At 34.1% G+C, this 17,329-nt stretch overlaps 1 protein-coding gene across 1 annotated transcript; it reads right to left on the bottom strand.

Annotated features, from left to right (window-relative positions):
• Positions 1–12,776: 12,776 nt before the first annotated feature.
• PDC (phosducin) lies at positions 12,777–16,928 on the bottom strand. The gene is made up of 3 exons (XM_026001071.2): positions 16,857–16,928; positions 15,152–15,303; positions 12,777–13,606 (listed from the first exon to the last, which is right to left on the bottom strand). Exons 1-3 carry the CDS (start codon positions 16,915–16,917, stop codon positions 13,082–13,084), a joined length of 738 nt encoding a protein of 245 aa, XP_025856856.2. The 5' UTR covers positions 16,918–16,928; the 3' UTR covers positions 12,777–13,081.
• Positions 16,929–17,329: the final 401 nt, after the last annotated feature.

Below are 17,329 nucleotides of genomic sequence, written 5' to 3'. Positions count from 1 at the left end.
ATCTATGAAAATGTTCAAGGCAGCCCTCTTTGTAACCACTCAAATGTTCATTGACAAGAGAATGAAAAATAGTGAGTTTTGTCCTTTTAATAGGAAGAAAGACCCAAAAAGCAAGTCTCAGAAGCCCACATGCAGTATGATAGCTTTTTTGAAGTTTAAAAATAAGCAAATGTTGTTACACAGGAATACATTTAGATAAATTTTTTAATATGAAGGACTGATGCCAAAATTACTAAGATTTCTGGTAGGACTGATGGCAAAGCAGGAAGGCAAGAAGGAACAAATAAATAAATGAAACATAAGCTGTTTTTGTTCTTGAGTTGAAGTGAGTTACTTGATCTTCCTCTTATTTACTTAATGTATTGACATATGTATTATTTTGGCTGCCAACTACTAACAACCCCAAACTTAATTGACTTAAAACAACGATTTAATTTTTCCCCCCACAATTCTGAATTGACAGGAATCAGTTGGGTTGCTCTCTACATGGTGTTGACTAGAGCTACAATTTTCTAGAAGCTTGATTGGGTTTGAAATATCCAAAATAGCTCATTCGTGTGGTTGGCAGTTGATACTGGTTGTCAGCTGGAAACCCAGCTACCACATCTCAGTTCTCTATGTGGCCTCTCCAAATGGCTTGGGGTTCTTCTGTCAAGAATGGCTGGGTTTCTTCTGTCATGATTCAAGAAGTAACCTCCCAAGTGTGAGCATTCCAAGAACAGAGGAGTAGGAGCCATGAGTCCTCCTGAGGCCCTGGCTTAGAAATCTCAGTACACCACTACATTGTATTGGTCAAAGTAATCTATAGGGCCAGCCTAGATTAAAGATGAAGGGAAAAACCTATACTTCCCAATGGATATGCATATATGAGAAGGAAAGGGCTTGGTGGTAACTATCTTTGGAGATGATCATTATACCCTCTGCAAATAGCAATTCATGTCCCTGACATGTGGAAAATGCATTTACCACCTCACAAGACCCCTTTAAGCTTCATCTAAATATGTCCTCAGGTTCAAGGCCCATAATCTCATCATTTAAATCTGTTTCAGATACATATGAGCCACCTTTACTATAGTTATTCTCAATATGAAGATGCATGAACTAAAGAAAGAACTTTACTTCCCCATTCTCATCCAGCATACAGTAGCAAGACAAGCAATAGATTTTTTGTTCGAAAAGGGAAAATGGGAGGTGCAAAGCAAGAAATGGTCCATAGCAATTCTGAACCCTAGCTGGGCACATGTCTCATTCATCATGATTCCAGGAGCAGGGAGTGCTTGTTTAGGGCCTAATTCTCATCCATTGGCCCTTCTTTATGAGATTTTTGACTCTGAGTTGTCCTTTTCCATGAGAATGGCTTGTTTGAAGTTGAAAAGCTTATCAACTTGCTTCCTGATTTTCAAAGGTTGAAGGCCTAGAAGGCTTTTTTTTTTTTTTTTAAATTTTGAATTGTCTCTTCCTTTTAGACCAAACTTATGTAATTCCTTTAAAAATATCGCATAGTTTCTATGAATCAAATTAAAATCCACTCCATTCAACAAAAGGCACCCACAGATCTGTTTGAGACTGGCCTTTTCCTCAACTTTGAGCTAAATGTCAGGATGCTGAAGGGACAACATCCTTAAGAATCTTAGGTACCAGTTGCCTTGCTAAGTGGATGGACTGCAATACTTAAAATACTTACAAGATTCTTGGAAGTCTTTTTGTCATCTGAGAGATTTATGAAGTACTGGCTTAAATATTTCTGAAGACTTAAAATTTGTTACAGCTGCACTCTTGATTGTAACTGACCCTGAGGCTATAGGTTTTACTTGCAGTTCTCTGGAGTTGACCATTACCCAAAGGTCATTTCCTCCTTGAGAATTTCTTTTTCTGGAAAAAGTGTTCAAGGTATATTTCTTACAATGTTTGTTCCAAAACTGAACAGTTTCTCTCTTTTTCTGTATTTAATCATAGCCAGCTAAAAGTCACTTGGCATTTTCAGAATTCTGCCGGGAAAACTCCTTGTCCAGATGCAGAAGCTTATTCAGTTGCTTCTTACCTTTAGTGATTTCTATGTGTTCATTAGTTCTACCTTTCACATTACTGCAGGTGAAAGTGCCTTTCATAACAAGGATTGCCTTTCAATAACAATTTCCCCGTTGTTCTAGCCACTTTTGTTTCCTGAAGTTCCTAAAAAGCCTTCATCTCCTGCTCAGTTACAAAGTGAAGGGTACATGTTTTGGTTTTGGCCCAGTACAACTCTATGTACCAGTTTCTATTTTGGTTTTCTCTTTATAACAATCTCAGAACTTACTGGCATTAACCATTTTATTAATGGTTTCATTAATGATTTATTCGTCATTTATTTATTATTCTGTGAATAGACTGGGCTCAGCTGTCTCAGCTGAAAGGTTCTTCTATTCTACATGATGTTGACTGTGGCTTCAATTGTCCACAGGCTATGATATCCAAGATAGTTCATCCACATAGTTGGCAATTTATCTACTACTTCACCACATAACCTCTCCACAGGGCTTAGGTTTCTCAAAGTATGGTAGTTGAATTCAAAAAGGAAGAGCCCCAGAATAAGTGTTCAAAAAAGAAGGAAGTGGGAAATTGTTTCTCCTTAAAGAAGGGAGCTCAGAAATCCTAGAATGTCATTCGTCTGTATTCTATCGGTCAAAGAAAACAGGCCCAGATTAGATCCTATAGGACAGGGAAAAGAGGCTCACTTCTCAATGGACAAGTAGCACATACATGCAGAGAGGGAAAGAATTGATGGCATTCATCACAGGATACTTATTACACATATATTTTTAGTATATATCAAATCTTAAATATGTGAGAGAGAAGAGAATTAAAGAAGTTCCCTAAGAAAATAGTTACTATTATTACTCTAAAAATACAATTCATCTATTACCTCACCACAATCTGCCTTTCCTTTAGGACCTCTGTTTCCCTCTTTTCTGTTTTGACATTTTTGTGGGTACATAAATGTCTTTCCCTTTTACCTACTCCTTTAGTATTCAAAGGTCAATAGGTTCATAACTATATTACCAAAATAGTTGGGAATAATCAAACTCTTTTACAATGCATATTTGGTTTTTGGCTTTTACCTAAAATATTCTCTAAGTATAAACTAGCCAATGTATAATAAATATCTAGTAAATTGTTCTGATTTATGACCTTAATAATTTTATTTGTAATATGTTGATAGTCACTAAAGTAGTCAGTGAGTTCTCATACACTTCATAACCTATTAAAAGGTAAATTAATACTTTAATGGGTTTTGATTTATTGGTTAAGGACAAGTGATAAAAGTGGAGTTAGAAATGACAGTTTTCTCTGCTTTTGCCTTTTCTAAAGTGTTTTCACATACATTATCTCAATGGATTTTTACAATACTCTTGTGTGTAAGCAGAGCAAAGATTTGATAATGGGTCCAAATTTGGTGGATATAAGTTCAGTGCACATTATTATGTATTGTATCCAATGACACATAGGAAGATAGACATTTGAGTAAGTAGCTATTACCTGTCTCAATTATGAGAAATAGATTATTCCTTTTCATCTTTGTAAAAATATAAACATTTTACACACTTAGCACCATCAAATAAAGCTAGAGTTTTGTGGAACTCATGAAATTCTGATCCCGAAGAGCCCTGTAGGAAAAGGCTTGATTTTTTAATAAAAGATCTTTCACTCAATTTGTTTAGTTTGTTGAGATCTTTTGTTTTTAATAGAATTGTGAAGAGGAACTTAATGGTATGGATGATGATAGTTTAATCAGCTCTTAGGTTTTATTTTAGTCAAACCCAATTTAGTTGTAGATACACTAGATTGCTTGGCCCCGCGATTAAAATTCTGAATGCCAGTAAGCTAAGACACTAGACTACAATATCTATATCTGAACAAAAATAACAACGTTTAAAAAAATAATCTATGCTTTCAAGTTAGCACTATTTAGGGAAACATTTTCTAAATTTTAATTATAAACTATATGCCTAGATCTTGTAATTAAGAAGTACCATCTTGGGAAGTCACTTAATCCTTTGATCTTTAGGTTGGAACAAATTGTAACATTAAACTATCTCATAATGTTTTACAATTTATATAATATTTTCATTTTAACAATTCAGAGATTGAGGTGAGGTTCAGGAAAGTGACATGCTAAACCTCGTAGTTAGTGGGGCACATACATATTGAGGGGGAAGATATTAATGAAAAGGAGTATGTAGAAGCAGGAGGGATAATTGTACAGAAGCAAGAAAGCACAAGTTTAAGATTTCTGAGGATAGTCTCTAAAGCACACATGGCTATTGACCTTGAGAGAAGGAATGTCTAATATAAATACCTCAGAGAGTGAAGAAAATTGGTGCAAGTGTATATGGGCTTATAGGTTTGATAGTGGAAAGTTGAAGATGATCTTCTGTGATACCTTCAGAGTCTATGAAGTTGGCAAGGTCATCTGCTGAGAGTAAAGAAAGAGAATAAAGAAGGTTTCAAAGAATTGTTGCCAAGAATGGGAGATAAAGTCAAGCAAAGAAACAATGGGATTACCAGACAGTGTACCACCAGTACAGTCTCATTTGAGGTTAGTAACAATAAATGAATGAAATTGTGTGATTTTCCCCCAGTAGTCGGTCTTCTCAGATTTTTTGTAAAGGGAATAAGTAGTATTTGTAGGTCTTTTCTAACAAAGGAGTTGAAACCGAAGGACTAGAAAATTTAGGATATTGATAAGAATATTAAGGGTATTATTTTAATGATGAACCATGAAATCTAAGCTGAATATAAAAGGAAGGGAAGAGATGGAAATGGAAGTGGGGCAGGGAGAGGGGGAGATTGAGAATTCTTTAATGTATTAGAAATGTAAAGGAAAGAGCAAGAGAGAGAGAGAGGGAGAGACAGAATGCTTTGATGAATTGGAAATGTAACATAAAAACACCAATACAGTGGGGATCTAGAAGAAACCAAAGACCTCAAATTTTTGTAATAGTTGACAAGTAAATAAGGAGACATGATTGTGATCATAAGTAAGAATGCCTAGCATAGTGATTTGGGAAGAAATAACACATAGATAACAAATGACGTGAATGGCTGAGGTGAAGTAGGTTATTGAAGGTCAAGAAATGAGGAAGTCGGGCAGTCTGGGTGGCTCAGCAGTTTAACGCCACCTTCAGCCCAGGGCCTGATCCTGGAGACCTGGGATTGAGTCCACGTCCGGCTCCCTGCATGGAGCCTGCTTCTCCCTCTGCCTATGTCTCTGCCTCTCTCTTTCTCTCTATGTCTCTCATGAATAAATAAATAAAATCTTAAAAAAAAAAAATGAGGAAGTCAATGAAAAAGTCCAGATTATGGAAGGGTGGTTTGCTAAAATAATGATAACATTCAATATGATAAAATTTGAAGCATTAAAGGAAGGCTGTGTGAGTAGAGTAATTTTTGATAAATGAGGGAGAATGATTAGAAGATCGGTTGACAGTTACAGGAATAGAGGATAAGTGATACAGATAAATAGCATGAGCCTTTTAAAAAGTACATAAAATTTTTTACAGAGGCAAGTAGTAATAATGATCTGGTGTAAAGGAGAGTGTTAAAAATGATATTTGGATCTTTGAAAGAATAATCACTGGAAAGTGATAAAGGGAAAGTATGCCTTCTTTGAAGAACCAAGTTTCAGTTATGGAAGATGTGGAAGGAACATTTGGGGGAAAGGTTGAAGATAAAGGGAAGAGTGGTGCTTTTAGAGAGGAAGCGGAAGGAAGGGGTTGGAGAAGACAATGCAGTAGAGTATTATGGCAATGGCACGTTGGGAGTGGGCAGGTACTATGGAGGCCGCAGAGGCAAGGGAAGCTCTAGCTTTGGATGTTGCCTGTAATGAATTCAAGGTTAAGTATCCTGTAAGATTTAATCTCAGTGATTTTGAGGAGGGTTGGCCTCTGGGTCCATTGATTGAGGACTCACTCAGACTATGTGAGTAGTTATTGCTGCTGCAAGAAATTTTGGTAGCTGCACCTATTTGGCTTGGAGGTAAGAAGCAGCCTAGGCAGTGATGCCAGCAGCTAAAGACAGCAAGGCTAGGGTAGGAGCAATTATCTGTAGTCATGAACTTTAAACATTCAGCCTTACATTCTAGGGATAAATACAATTTGGTCATATTTTTTTTTAATTTGGTCATATTTTATCTTTTACATACAGTGTTGTATTCAATTTGCTAATACCTAATATAGAATTTTTGCATCTAAATGAATAATGTTAGCCTGTGATTTTTCCCCTTCTCATTTACTGTTTTTCTAATTTTGGAAGATTACACTATCAAGATTACCTTAGTTTAATAAAATCAGTTGGTGATTATTCTGTTTCTGCTCTCTGGAAAAGCCTATATAAAATGATCTGGTTCTTCTTAGTTTGATAGAATTAGCTTGAAAACACATCTGGATCTGGTTAATATTTTGTAACTACCTCTCTGGTTTATTTGCTTTTACAGGATTATTCAGACTTTGTTTTTCTTAAGTCAAATTATACAATTTACCAATTTGCATATTTTCAAATTGGTTGACATTAAGTTGTTCATAATGTTTCATATCTTTTAAACCTCAGCTATCGGTGAATGTTTTTTGAAAAAATTTCTAATGTTTTTTATTATTTATGCTCCTCCCTTGCCATCAATTTGGCAGATACTTCTCTATTCTCTTATTTTTTTAAAAGAACCAACTTTTGCCTTTCTGGATTCTATCTATAGGTAGAATTTATATTTCATTGATTTCTGCTCACATTTATTTCCTCAATTTTCTACTTTATTGGTTTACCTTAGTTTTTTTAACTTTTTAACTTATTAAGTTGAACACTTGGGTCACTTTTTTTCTTCTTTTGTAGTTCATATTTTTAAGAATAAAATTTTTCTGGATATAGTATTTTTGTTCTATCCCAGAAATTTTGATGTGAAGTATTTTTATCATTTTTCCATTTTAATAATTTCAAATTTATAGTGTAATTTTATTTCTTGACACAGGAATTATTTAGTAGCGTATGTCATTGGTTACAAATATATATGTTTGTTATTAACTTCTACTTAATAGCATTGTGATCCTAAAATGTCATCTGCTTTATAATGTCCTAATTTATTAACTTTTGAACATCTTTGTAGGCCAGAAGGAGAAGAATGGTTAGTTCATTAATTATTGGTTTTGGCATTATATATATTTCCCTTAGATCAGGCTCATTAATCACGTGGGTAATATCTACATTGATATGAATTTTTTGTGCATCTCTTGATCTGTTAAGGATTGAAAGAACTGTAGTGAAATCTCTGATGGTGGATTAGTTGCTTTCCTCCTGTATTCTATCAATTTGTGCTGTGTTTATTTTATAACATTTTATTGATTACATATAAATTTAAAGTTGATAGATCTTCCTGGTAAAAGGATCCCATTTTATCATTATAGAATGGCCATTTCTATATCTAATAATGCTTTTTCTCTTTAAATGTAATTGCTTGATATTAATTTAGTGATATTTTTAAAAAATTATTTGCTTGTTATGACTTTTCCATCATTTTATTTCCAACTTTTCTGTTGTCCTTACACTTTAAATGTATCTGTTCTGAATAGCAAGTACCTGGGCTTTTTAAAAGTCTTAATTAACAATATGTGCTTTTTAATTAGTGAGTTTAAATCATTTACATATTTTTGTAAGTTTTTATTTATTTATTAATGAGAGACACACAGAGAGAGGCAGAGACATAGGCAGAGGGAAAATCAGGCTCCCCACAGGTAGCTTGATGTGGGACTCGATCCCAGAACTCGGGGATCACACCCTAAGCAGAAGGTAGACGCTCAACCACTGAGCCACCCAGGTGCCCCTCATTATGTTTCTTGTTACTATTGTTATGTTTGGAACTATTTCTACTTTAAATTTTTACTGTTAAACTGAGAAGAGTAGTAAAATAACTCTACTTTCAAATGGATAGCAATTCACTGCCATTTCTCCTTCAGAAAAGTTAAATGGTGATTTAAAAGTTTTCTCCATTCCACCAAGATGAAAACACCAAAATAAAAATTTAAAATCCCTTTTCTTTTTAAGTGCTCAACGTAGGAAAAATGATGGGCAAAATGGCTTCATTTTTCTTTCTTTCTTTCTTTCTTTCTTTCTTTCTTTCTTTCTTTCTTTCTTTCTTCTTTCTTTCTTTCTTTCTTTCTTTCTTTCTTTCTTTCTTTCTTTCTTTCTTTCTTTTTCTTTCTATTTTTAAAAAGATTTTATTTATGTATCCATGAGAGACACAGGGAGAGAAGCAGAGATAAAGGCAGAGGGAGAAGCAGGCTCCCCAGAAGGAGCCTGATGTGAAACTCAATTCCAGGACCCCAGGATTACCACCTGAGCTGAAGGCAGATGCTCAACCATTGAGCCACCCAGGTGCCCCTGTATTTATTTTTAATAAATGTAAATATAAGGTACAGCCATGTTTATCTGCTTCTAAACTTCTGTGGGTCTTACACAGTTTATTAGTATTAAGTCTCTGTAATTCAAGTTACCTAGCAAGTTCACTTTCATGTGTTATTATCATTGTTTGTTAAAAGTGCATTAATTTGTTAGAACAGGAATCCTGTAGAGGACATAATTATGTCTTGTCAGTGATGAATAAATGTCAGCCTAAAAAATGAAGTATTATTTTTGGGGTAACATGATTAAAACAAACTAGTATGTATTCAGGGATTGGAGTGGGGAGTGGACATTCTGAGAAATAAAATAGCCAAGGGTAAAACACCTGGTTTTATGAAAATGATTTTTTAGAAGCATTGTCTTGTATACTATGGGGAAAAAAAGCCCTGAAAGATAAAAAAGACTTTGATACTTGTTACAGATGAGAAACTCAATTAAAAATAAAATTTAATTTAATATTTTCTTTAAATACTATTGCCCAAATAAGGAAAATCCGTAATTGAAAACTGAGTTTATGTACTATATACTTAGACCTGTTCTCCCTACCAGAGTCATGGCCATCATATTAAATTTGGAGTTGTGAGACTTATGAAGCTTTATTTGGATGCCAAGTAACTTTTTTTTTCCCCTCAAGAATTGACATATGGACATGGACTAACTTACCCAAGATCACAAAATTAGCCCTGAGAGTCTGGTACCAGTCTGGTACTCAGGATACTGAGCACTGCTCAGGATAATCACCACTACTAATACAGACAGGGATACAGATATAAACATAGACGCAGGTATTATCTATTGTTGGTTTAAGTGTATGTTTTTTTTACCTTAAGCCCCTTAAGGTCAAGAACACTACATAGCATATTGCAGCTTATCCATAAATATTTCATGATCAAATGAATGAACGAGCTTCCCACCTAGCAAGATAATTTTGCCATTCCCTGAAATTTTCCTATTATTTTAATATTACTTTACAGTGGACACTGTTGGCTTCTTTCAAACCTATTCCAGTTATTATTTGGGTGGTTTGTTATGAGACATGTTATGACATTTTAGACCTTTACATTTAAAACTTCATTCTTTTGCTAAGACAGAAATGATCTCTTCCTTTCTTCCTGCCAAATATAATAGCAGAATGAGTGTTTACATGAGAGGAGTTTGTAATCCAGGATTTCTACAGCAGCGGGCTTCAAATTCTAGTCAAATCCTGCCTTTTGTCCAACTCTTCCTGATGAGTGTTACCATCAAAGCTCCATTCTGGCATTCATTAGTCACCAAATGCTTATTTTGAGAATGGTTGCTATCATCACTTACTCCCTACACAGGTACCACCTAGTTACTTTTGTTTTGGCAATTATGGGTTAAATACATTCCTGAGTTTAGTCCTGCTTAAGCTTGCTAGCCCTCTACTTTAAATTAATGCATGGTTAATAGAAGAGTAAAGCTTTCATTGAAGGAATCTTTCAGAGCATTCATTTTTATTCTTCTTTTCCATAGATGAATCTTCTTTTACTGCTTAGCTATGCTTTTCTACCCGTGCCCTACAACACTGTGCTATATTGTAGTTAATGATTAGTAATTAAGAACTTATATTTTATTCTTAAAATATTGTTCTCTTTAGAGATACCCATTTCACTCTCATTCCTCACTGCCTTGCTATCAATTTATTTTTTTAAGTATTTACTTCCAACTCATGGAATTAATGTCAATCTAAAAGTCATTTCTCTAAGGAGTGTTTTCATTATAAATATCTCATATAAGGATCCTGTTTTTTTTGCTAAAGCTTTTTGAGTCCAGTAATTCCCTGACAGAGAACTCTATAAAGGATTAATAAGTTTGTTAGCAATTGTTTGATGGGAGAAAACATGTTGAACTATTTTTGAAAGTTTCTTATTTTATATGTAATTACCCTGCGTGTCTCTCTCCTGGCACTTTTCCTCCTTGTTTTATGTCTAGAATTTATCAACTTAGAAATAGGCTAAGGTATTTAAAATGCCTTTCCCAATTTAAAAAGAATGGAAGGTGGAATTTTGGGTTCATTAAAAGAAACAATACCTATTGAAATGACTATATGTTAGGGACTGGCCATAGTTAGAATCCTGTATTACCCATATTTGTATCACCAATATCTATTACAATTATAGAAAATTATTTTTCTTTCCCATTTTTTTCCTTCTTCATTCCCTTTCTCCACTTGAGACACAGGATTTTGGACACTAGAGAGGTGAAAATAGAAATGTGAAATTTGAAAGCAATCTGAATCTTAGTGTTATTTAAGACTATGGACAGAAGGGAGTTACCTAAATAAGTGTTTAGAGAAGAAGACTATTTCTGCTTTGAAGAAATAGCTGATAAAATAGTAAACAAAGCAGAATGTATTTTCAAAGAAGTGACTCAAAAAGAGGGGAGGTGGTCAGCTCTGACATATGCTTATAGGAGATAGCATAAAATAAAGAATTAGAATTGGTCACTAAGTTTGATGCAACTATAATTAGAGTGCTTGAGATAAAAAACCTGACTGGAGTCAGCTGGAAAAAAAAAATGGAAGTGAAGAATAAAGACTGTGACTTTAGATAGTTCTTTGGAGAGACGTGTTTGTATAGGAAAGTAGAGATTGAGGGATAGCTGGAAATTTTAAATTATAGTTAGGCATATTTTATTTTATTTTATTTTTTAAAAATTCTTTTGGGAGGTTTTTTCCAAAGATTTTATTGATTTACTTGAGAGAGAGAGAGTGAGTGAGAGAGAATAGGAGGAGCAGAAGGAGAGGGAGAAGCAGACTCCTTGCTGAGCAAGGAGCCCAATGCTGCAGTGTGGCATTCGATCCCAGGACTCCAAGATCATGACCAAAGGCAGACACTTGACTAAGACACCTAGGTGCCTTACTTGGGCATATTTTAAAAGTGGGCAATTTTAAAACTCATTTAACAAGCCAATATGAATAGTATGACATAGAGGAAGGGAGAAACATGATGCAGCAAGAGGGAAAATAATTGCAGTAGAAAAAGGACTGTGGGTGAGAGGATTGGCTTTACCACACAGCTTGGTCATGGGTCTTAGTTGCATGGATGCTTCTTTCATCTTAATATCAATGGAAACAGTGTTTAGGTGCAGGTGCACATTTTAGATTGGAAACGGAAAGGTGAAGTGGGGCCCATCTGATAACTTCTATTTGCTCAATGAAATATGACGAAGGTGAAGTGCTTGCACTGGAGTATGAAAGATTTAAGGAAAGAGAAAATACAAAATCTTCAATTAGGATAGTGGAGACTAGAATTTGTGACAACTGTCTGATTTGAACATTGGTCCACAAATGGAAAATAAGCAAATCTGTTTTAAGCACACTTCCCCCTGGGAGCCAATTTTGGATGATTTATCAAGCACTGTGTCTTCAAATATGAGATATAGTGCTTCAGCTCTCATGCACCATTAATTCCTTCTCTGATTCAGACTCCTAGAAGTTTTTTACCTTGCTCTTCAGCTCACTCATGGCACATTTTTCAAATTATATTTTATTTTGTATTTCTATTTGTTTGTGTAGGAGGAAAGTTTCCAAGTGTTTCAAGGGAAAAAGTAGAAGTTCTCTAAATTTCATTTTCATCATTTTAAAGTGCAATAATGCTATCTATTTGCAGAATTGTGGTTAAAAATTAGACATTATATGTATAAAATTCTGGCCCATAATAGGCAATTAAAAATGATAGTTGTAATATCACTACTAAATATTCTTTTGTCCATAGAATAAAGAGACCTTGCTTCTACTCTGCCTTTTTCTAAAGAAGTTTAGCTTCTGACATTGTATTTAAAAAAAAAATACTACTTTGTTTTGTTTTTTTTTTTTTACTACTTTGTTTAGAACTTCAATGTGGTGCAATGTTTCTAAGTTTCTTATAAGAATATAATATATAGGGACCCCTGGGTGGCTCAGCAGTTTAGCGTCTGCCTTCGGCCCAAGGCATGATCCTAGAGTCCCCAGATCGAGTCCCACGTCAGGCTCTCTGCATGAAGACTGCTTCTCCCTCTGCCTGTGTCTCTACCTCTCTCTCTCTGTGTGTCTCTCATAAATAAATAAATAAAATCTTTAAAAAAAAATATAATATATATTATAATAATAATTATATATATTATATATATACATATAATGTAAGATAGCTTACTGACTGATTTTTTTTTGTATTTTGGGTTATGTAATGTTTTTAGGGCCTTGATAATGTAGTACTTGAAAAAAAAATAGACTTCAAACAGAAAATTTATATCCTCTTAAGACTTTATTTTTATCATACAAGCAAAATTATGATTGATAATGTAATTTGGAAAGCCCAAATAACACCACTGAGGGGAAAAAAACAAAAAAACAAAAACAAGGAGTAAAAAAGTCAACACATAACTTGAAAGGAATTTTTGAAAACTGCCACAATATTATTTATATCCTCTTTGCCTACTAACATGTTGCTAAAGACTACAATATTTTGTAGTAAAGCCTCTATGCACTTAAGTAACTAAAAAATGCTGAATAAAATAATTTTAGTATCAATCTTTTTATCCCCCGCAAATTAAAATAGCCATGGCCATACTTGGTGTTCTCTAAAGGAATATGGATACTACCAAAATCAATGTACAATTTGTAAAGGAGAAATACAAGATTTGACATAGTGACTCTTTATTCAGTATCTTCTTCCATGTTGGTCTGATCTAGGGCATGTATCTCCCTTTCAGGTAGTAACCCATATTCATTTAGGAAAGACTCCACATCCCCAGCAAAAAATTCTTCTGCAAACTGTTCAGTAACACTAATAAAATTGCTTATGAGTTCCCCACCTTTGTAGATGAGCAGTGTGGGGAGCACATCTGAGGAAAAGCGGTCCCCAGCACCTGTATTAGAAGCTTTTATTTTACAGAACTTGACCATAGGGTATTCAGCTGCAAGACATGTAAAGCTACTATTTAGAGCATCACAGCCCTTAATGCCATCTTCATAAATGTGAACAACAATTGTGGTGATTTTCTGTTCCTTTTCAATGGTTTCCAAGAATTGCTCCCCAGTCTCAAGCTCATACACAAACCCATATCTAGGCCCAAAACTCAGCTTCTGGTGCATATCCTGCATACATTGTCTACGATATTTACGAAGGCAATTTTCATCTTCTTTGTCTCGGTGAATTAGTTCATATTCTTGAATGCTCATCTGGGAATAGACAAAAGAAATGATAGAGAAAATTTGGTCAGAAATTTATATTATCTTAAAAAAAATTTTTAAAGAGTATTTATTTATTTGAGAAGGAGAGCAAAAGCAGGGAGGAAGGGGAGATAGAGAAACAGGCTTTCCTCTACAGAGAACCTGACTCAGGACTCAATCCCAGGACCCCAGGATCATGACCTGAGCCAAAGGCAGATGCTTAACCAAATGAGCCACATAGACACCCCCAGAAATTTATATTCTTTAGACACACCAAACCCATTCTCAATTCAACTTCTATCTCACTCCTGAGGTGAAGAAGGCCTTCTCTTTCACCACTTTCAAACCTTTATTCAAATGATACCTTCTTTGATGATATGGGTTTCCTTATATGGGTTTATTTTTCTTCATAGCAGTAAGTACTACCTGACATTGTGTCATATATTTTTTTATTTCATAAAGTTTTTGTAACTGTTATGTCCCATGGGGGCAGGAATTTGATCCCACAGGCATACTTTTACATTTATTTTTTCTTCATATCTCTTTTTAAAAGGGATGAGTGTTGCAATTCTTCAGATGGGAAAATTTAATTGTCTCATCCATATCACATAGTGCCTCAGTAAAGGAAATCTAGAAATCTGGAAACAAGATCTTAGACTTGAAGATTTTTACAATGGCCAAAAGCCTAGAACCAAGATGCAGTCTGTCTATTGAGAATCAATATGCAACTTATACAATGGTTTGGAGATAAATAACTCACAAAGGGAGTTATTCCACAATGGAAGTCACTTTATTGGTTTTTAAATTAATATGATTGTTGTTGTAATTATTGTTATATAAATAATGCATGATAATTATAAGGATTCAAAATAGCCAAAAAGCTAAAGGAAGGAAGTAATAAATAGTGAAATTTCACCAATCTAATACTCTGAGATAATCTCCATTAACATCGTTTGACTTATCACATGGACATACATATTATATATCGAGTAAATAAGTAAGACTTTTTAAAAATTTTACTTAAAAAAAAATCATGATATCATAAAAAATGTGGCTTATTCTGCTTACCAGCTTTCTCCTACTTGGAAAAGGAAGTTGAGATCTCTCAACCAATCCTACCCTTCGAAATAACTGATATTATCAAGTGTCTTTCCATACTTCTCTGCATACATGGTCATATAATTATAGAAGGGTAAAAACACATACATACCATATATGTATGGTATAAAAACCATATACATGGTTTTTTTCCCCATTGCTCTAAAGGATGGGATCATATAACTTAAAATACTCTGTATCTTGCTTTCTTATATTACAGAACTGCCTGTAAGTCAGCTTATATATTGTAACTCATTCTTTTAATAGCTGCTATACATTTTTTAATATGGAATACCTTCACAGGCATTTACTTCATTTCATTTTTTTTTTGCCAATGTAAACAATACTATAATAAATATTTTTGAAATATATCAATTTTATATTTCTAAAGTGATTCTTTAGAGTCATTTAGACTAAAAATACATTGTAATTTATTTATTATTGATTTTTCCTTACCTTTCTGCTGAATCTTTCTTTTGAGTCTTTGTCATCTCTATTCTGAGGAGAAGACATTTGTCTGAGAATCTCCTTCTTACTAGGTGGAACTGAATCACTGTCTTCACTCTCTAATTTAAACTTTCTCCAATCATTTATTACTCCTTTGGGTCCTGAATAAAAGAAAAAACAAAATTTTTTCCTTTTTATTTTCAAAATGATTATTTATACAATTGAAATTTGTGTAAGTATCACTGTGGGAATAGATATCAACTGCTGCATCAGAAACAAACATATTTGAGGGGTTTTTGTTGTTTTTTTTAAAAAGATTTTATTTATTTATTCATGAAAGAGACAGAGAGAGAGGGAGGCAGGATGTAGCAGAAGGAGAAGCAGGCTCCCTGCTGCAAGCCTCATGTGGGACTCAATCCTGGAACTCCAGGATCACACCCTGTGCCCCAAGGCAGCCAATCAACTGCTGAGCCACCCAGGCATCCCAAGGAAACAAACAACTTTGTTTGGGCTACAAATTTCTGGCTGCCCTGCCTTCCGTTCAGGTCATGATCTTTAGATCTGGGATCAAGCCTCCACACCACCCCCATGGGGCTCCCTACTCAGTGTGGAGTCTGCTTGTCTCTCTCCCTCTACTCTTACCCCTGCTTGTGCTTACTCATTCTCTCAAACAAACGAAAGAATTATAAAGTGAATTCCTATGCATTTTGTCAAGTACGCATGTGAATTCATCAAACTTCTGGCTAAATTTAAAGGCTCCATTTCATGTTATTAAGAGAGAGAGGAAAACATTAGTTTAATAAGATTCCAAAGAGTTAAAAAAAAAAAAACTAAACTGTTAGTTTTATTTATTTTTTAAATGTTATTTATTTTTTTAATTGTAGTATAGTTAACATACAATATTATACTAGTTGCAGGTATACAAAATAAGTGAAGAGGCCTAAGAGGTACTAACTGAACTTTTAAACTGACATGCTATTTGACTTTCAAACTCTTAGTAGTGGCATATATATTGTCCTTACAATTTAACAGATTAGAAAAACAGGTTTTGGATGAAATGTATTGAGGGCAGCCCGGGTGGCTCAGCAGTTTAACACCGCCTTCACCCCAGGGCAAGATCCTGGAGACCTGGGATTGAGTCCCATGTCAGGCTCCCTGCATGGAGCCAGCTTCTCCCTTTGCCTGTGTCTCTGCCTCTCTCTCTCTCTCTCTCTCTCTCTCTCTCTCTCTCTCTCTCTCGACTCTCATGAATAAATAAATAAAATTTTAAAAAAAGGAAATGTATTGAAATGGTAGGATTTCTAGAGGAATATTGGAATCCATTTGATTTCAGAATGTTTTATCATTTATTTTTTCAGATTCAAAAAATGAAAAACTATTTACCTTTTGGTCTGCTGTTGTTTACGATTGCAAGGAAAAGTTCATAGTGGGGAACATAAGAGAAGAAAGAGCTTAATTATAGTGTAGATAGGTCTTATGATAGTTGCGCAGGAAGAGATTCTCAATAATTAGTGTTTTTCTCATTCTTTGACATCTAAATAAAACTACTTTAAGTGTATTTGATTTCACATTAATTTTCCCAAATATTTTTTAGATGATTCCATCAAACCACTCAAAAGTATTATTTAAATTTTATGCTGAACAATGGCAGTAAGAACATTAGAGATCTCCACATTTATGTTAATAATATTTTTCTTCTTCTAGATTTTCTTACCTGTATGTGTGGCCTGTCCTTCAAAGTCTTCCTCCAAACTTTGGTTTTTGGCTTCTTCCATTTTAGGGATTTGATCTGATATAATCTATAGTATGGACAAAGAAGTAATGATGACAGATGAATGCTAGGAGATACACACGCATTATATCTATCATTTTCTTGCTGCCAAATTGCATGCTAGGGTAGGAGTTATCACTAAGAGATAAAATGTTTAGCATATTTCTGCCTGCCTTATAAAAGGACATTAATTTAATGTGTGTTTTTAAAGGTATTTTGACCTGAAGATTTTACATAATTCATAATTTGTTTTTACTTAAAAAGCCTTCTTCAGTTTATCTATGTACTTAGTGAACATTATTATTTAGTTACCAAATATCATATAATATCATATATGATATGATATATGATCATATATATATGATATGATATGATCATATATGATATATGAAATAACATAATACTATGTTATATCA

This window comes from Vulpes vulpes, chromosome 13 (genome assembly GCF_048418805.1).
Source record: "Vulpes vulpes isolate BD-2025 chromosome 13, VulVul3, whole genome shotgun sequence".
Classification (NCBI taxonomy): domain Eukaryota; kingdom Metazoa; phylum Chordata; class Mammalia; order Carnivora; family Canidae; genus Vulpes; species Vulpes vulpes.
This window is presented reverse-complemented; position numbering and strand designations above follow the sequence as displayed.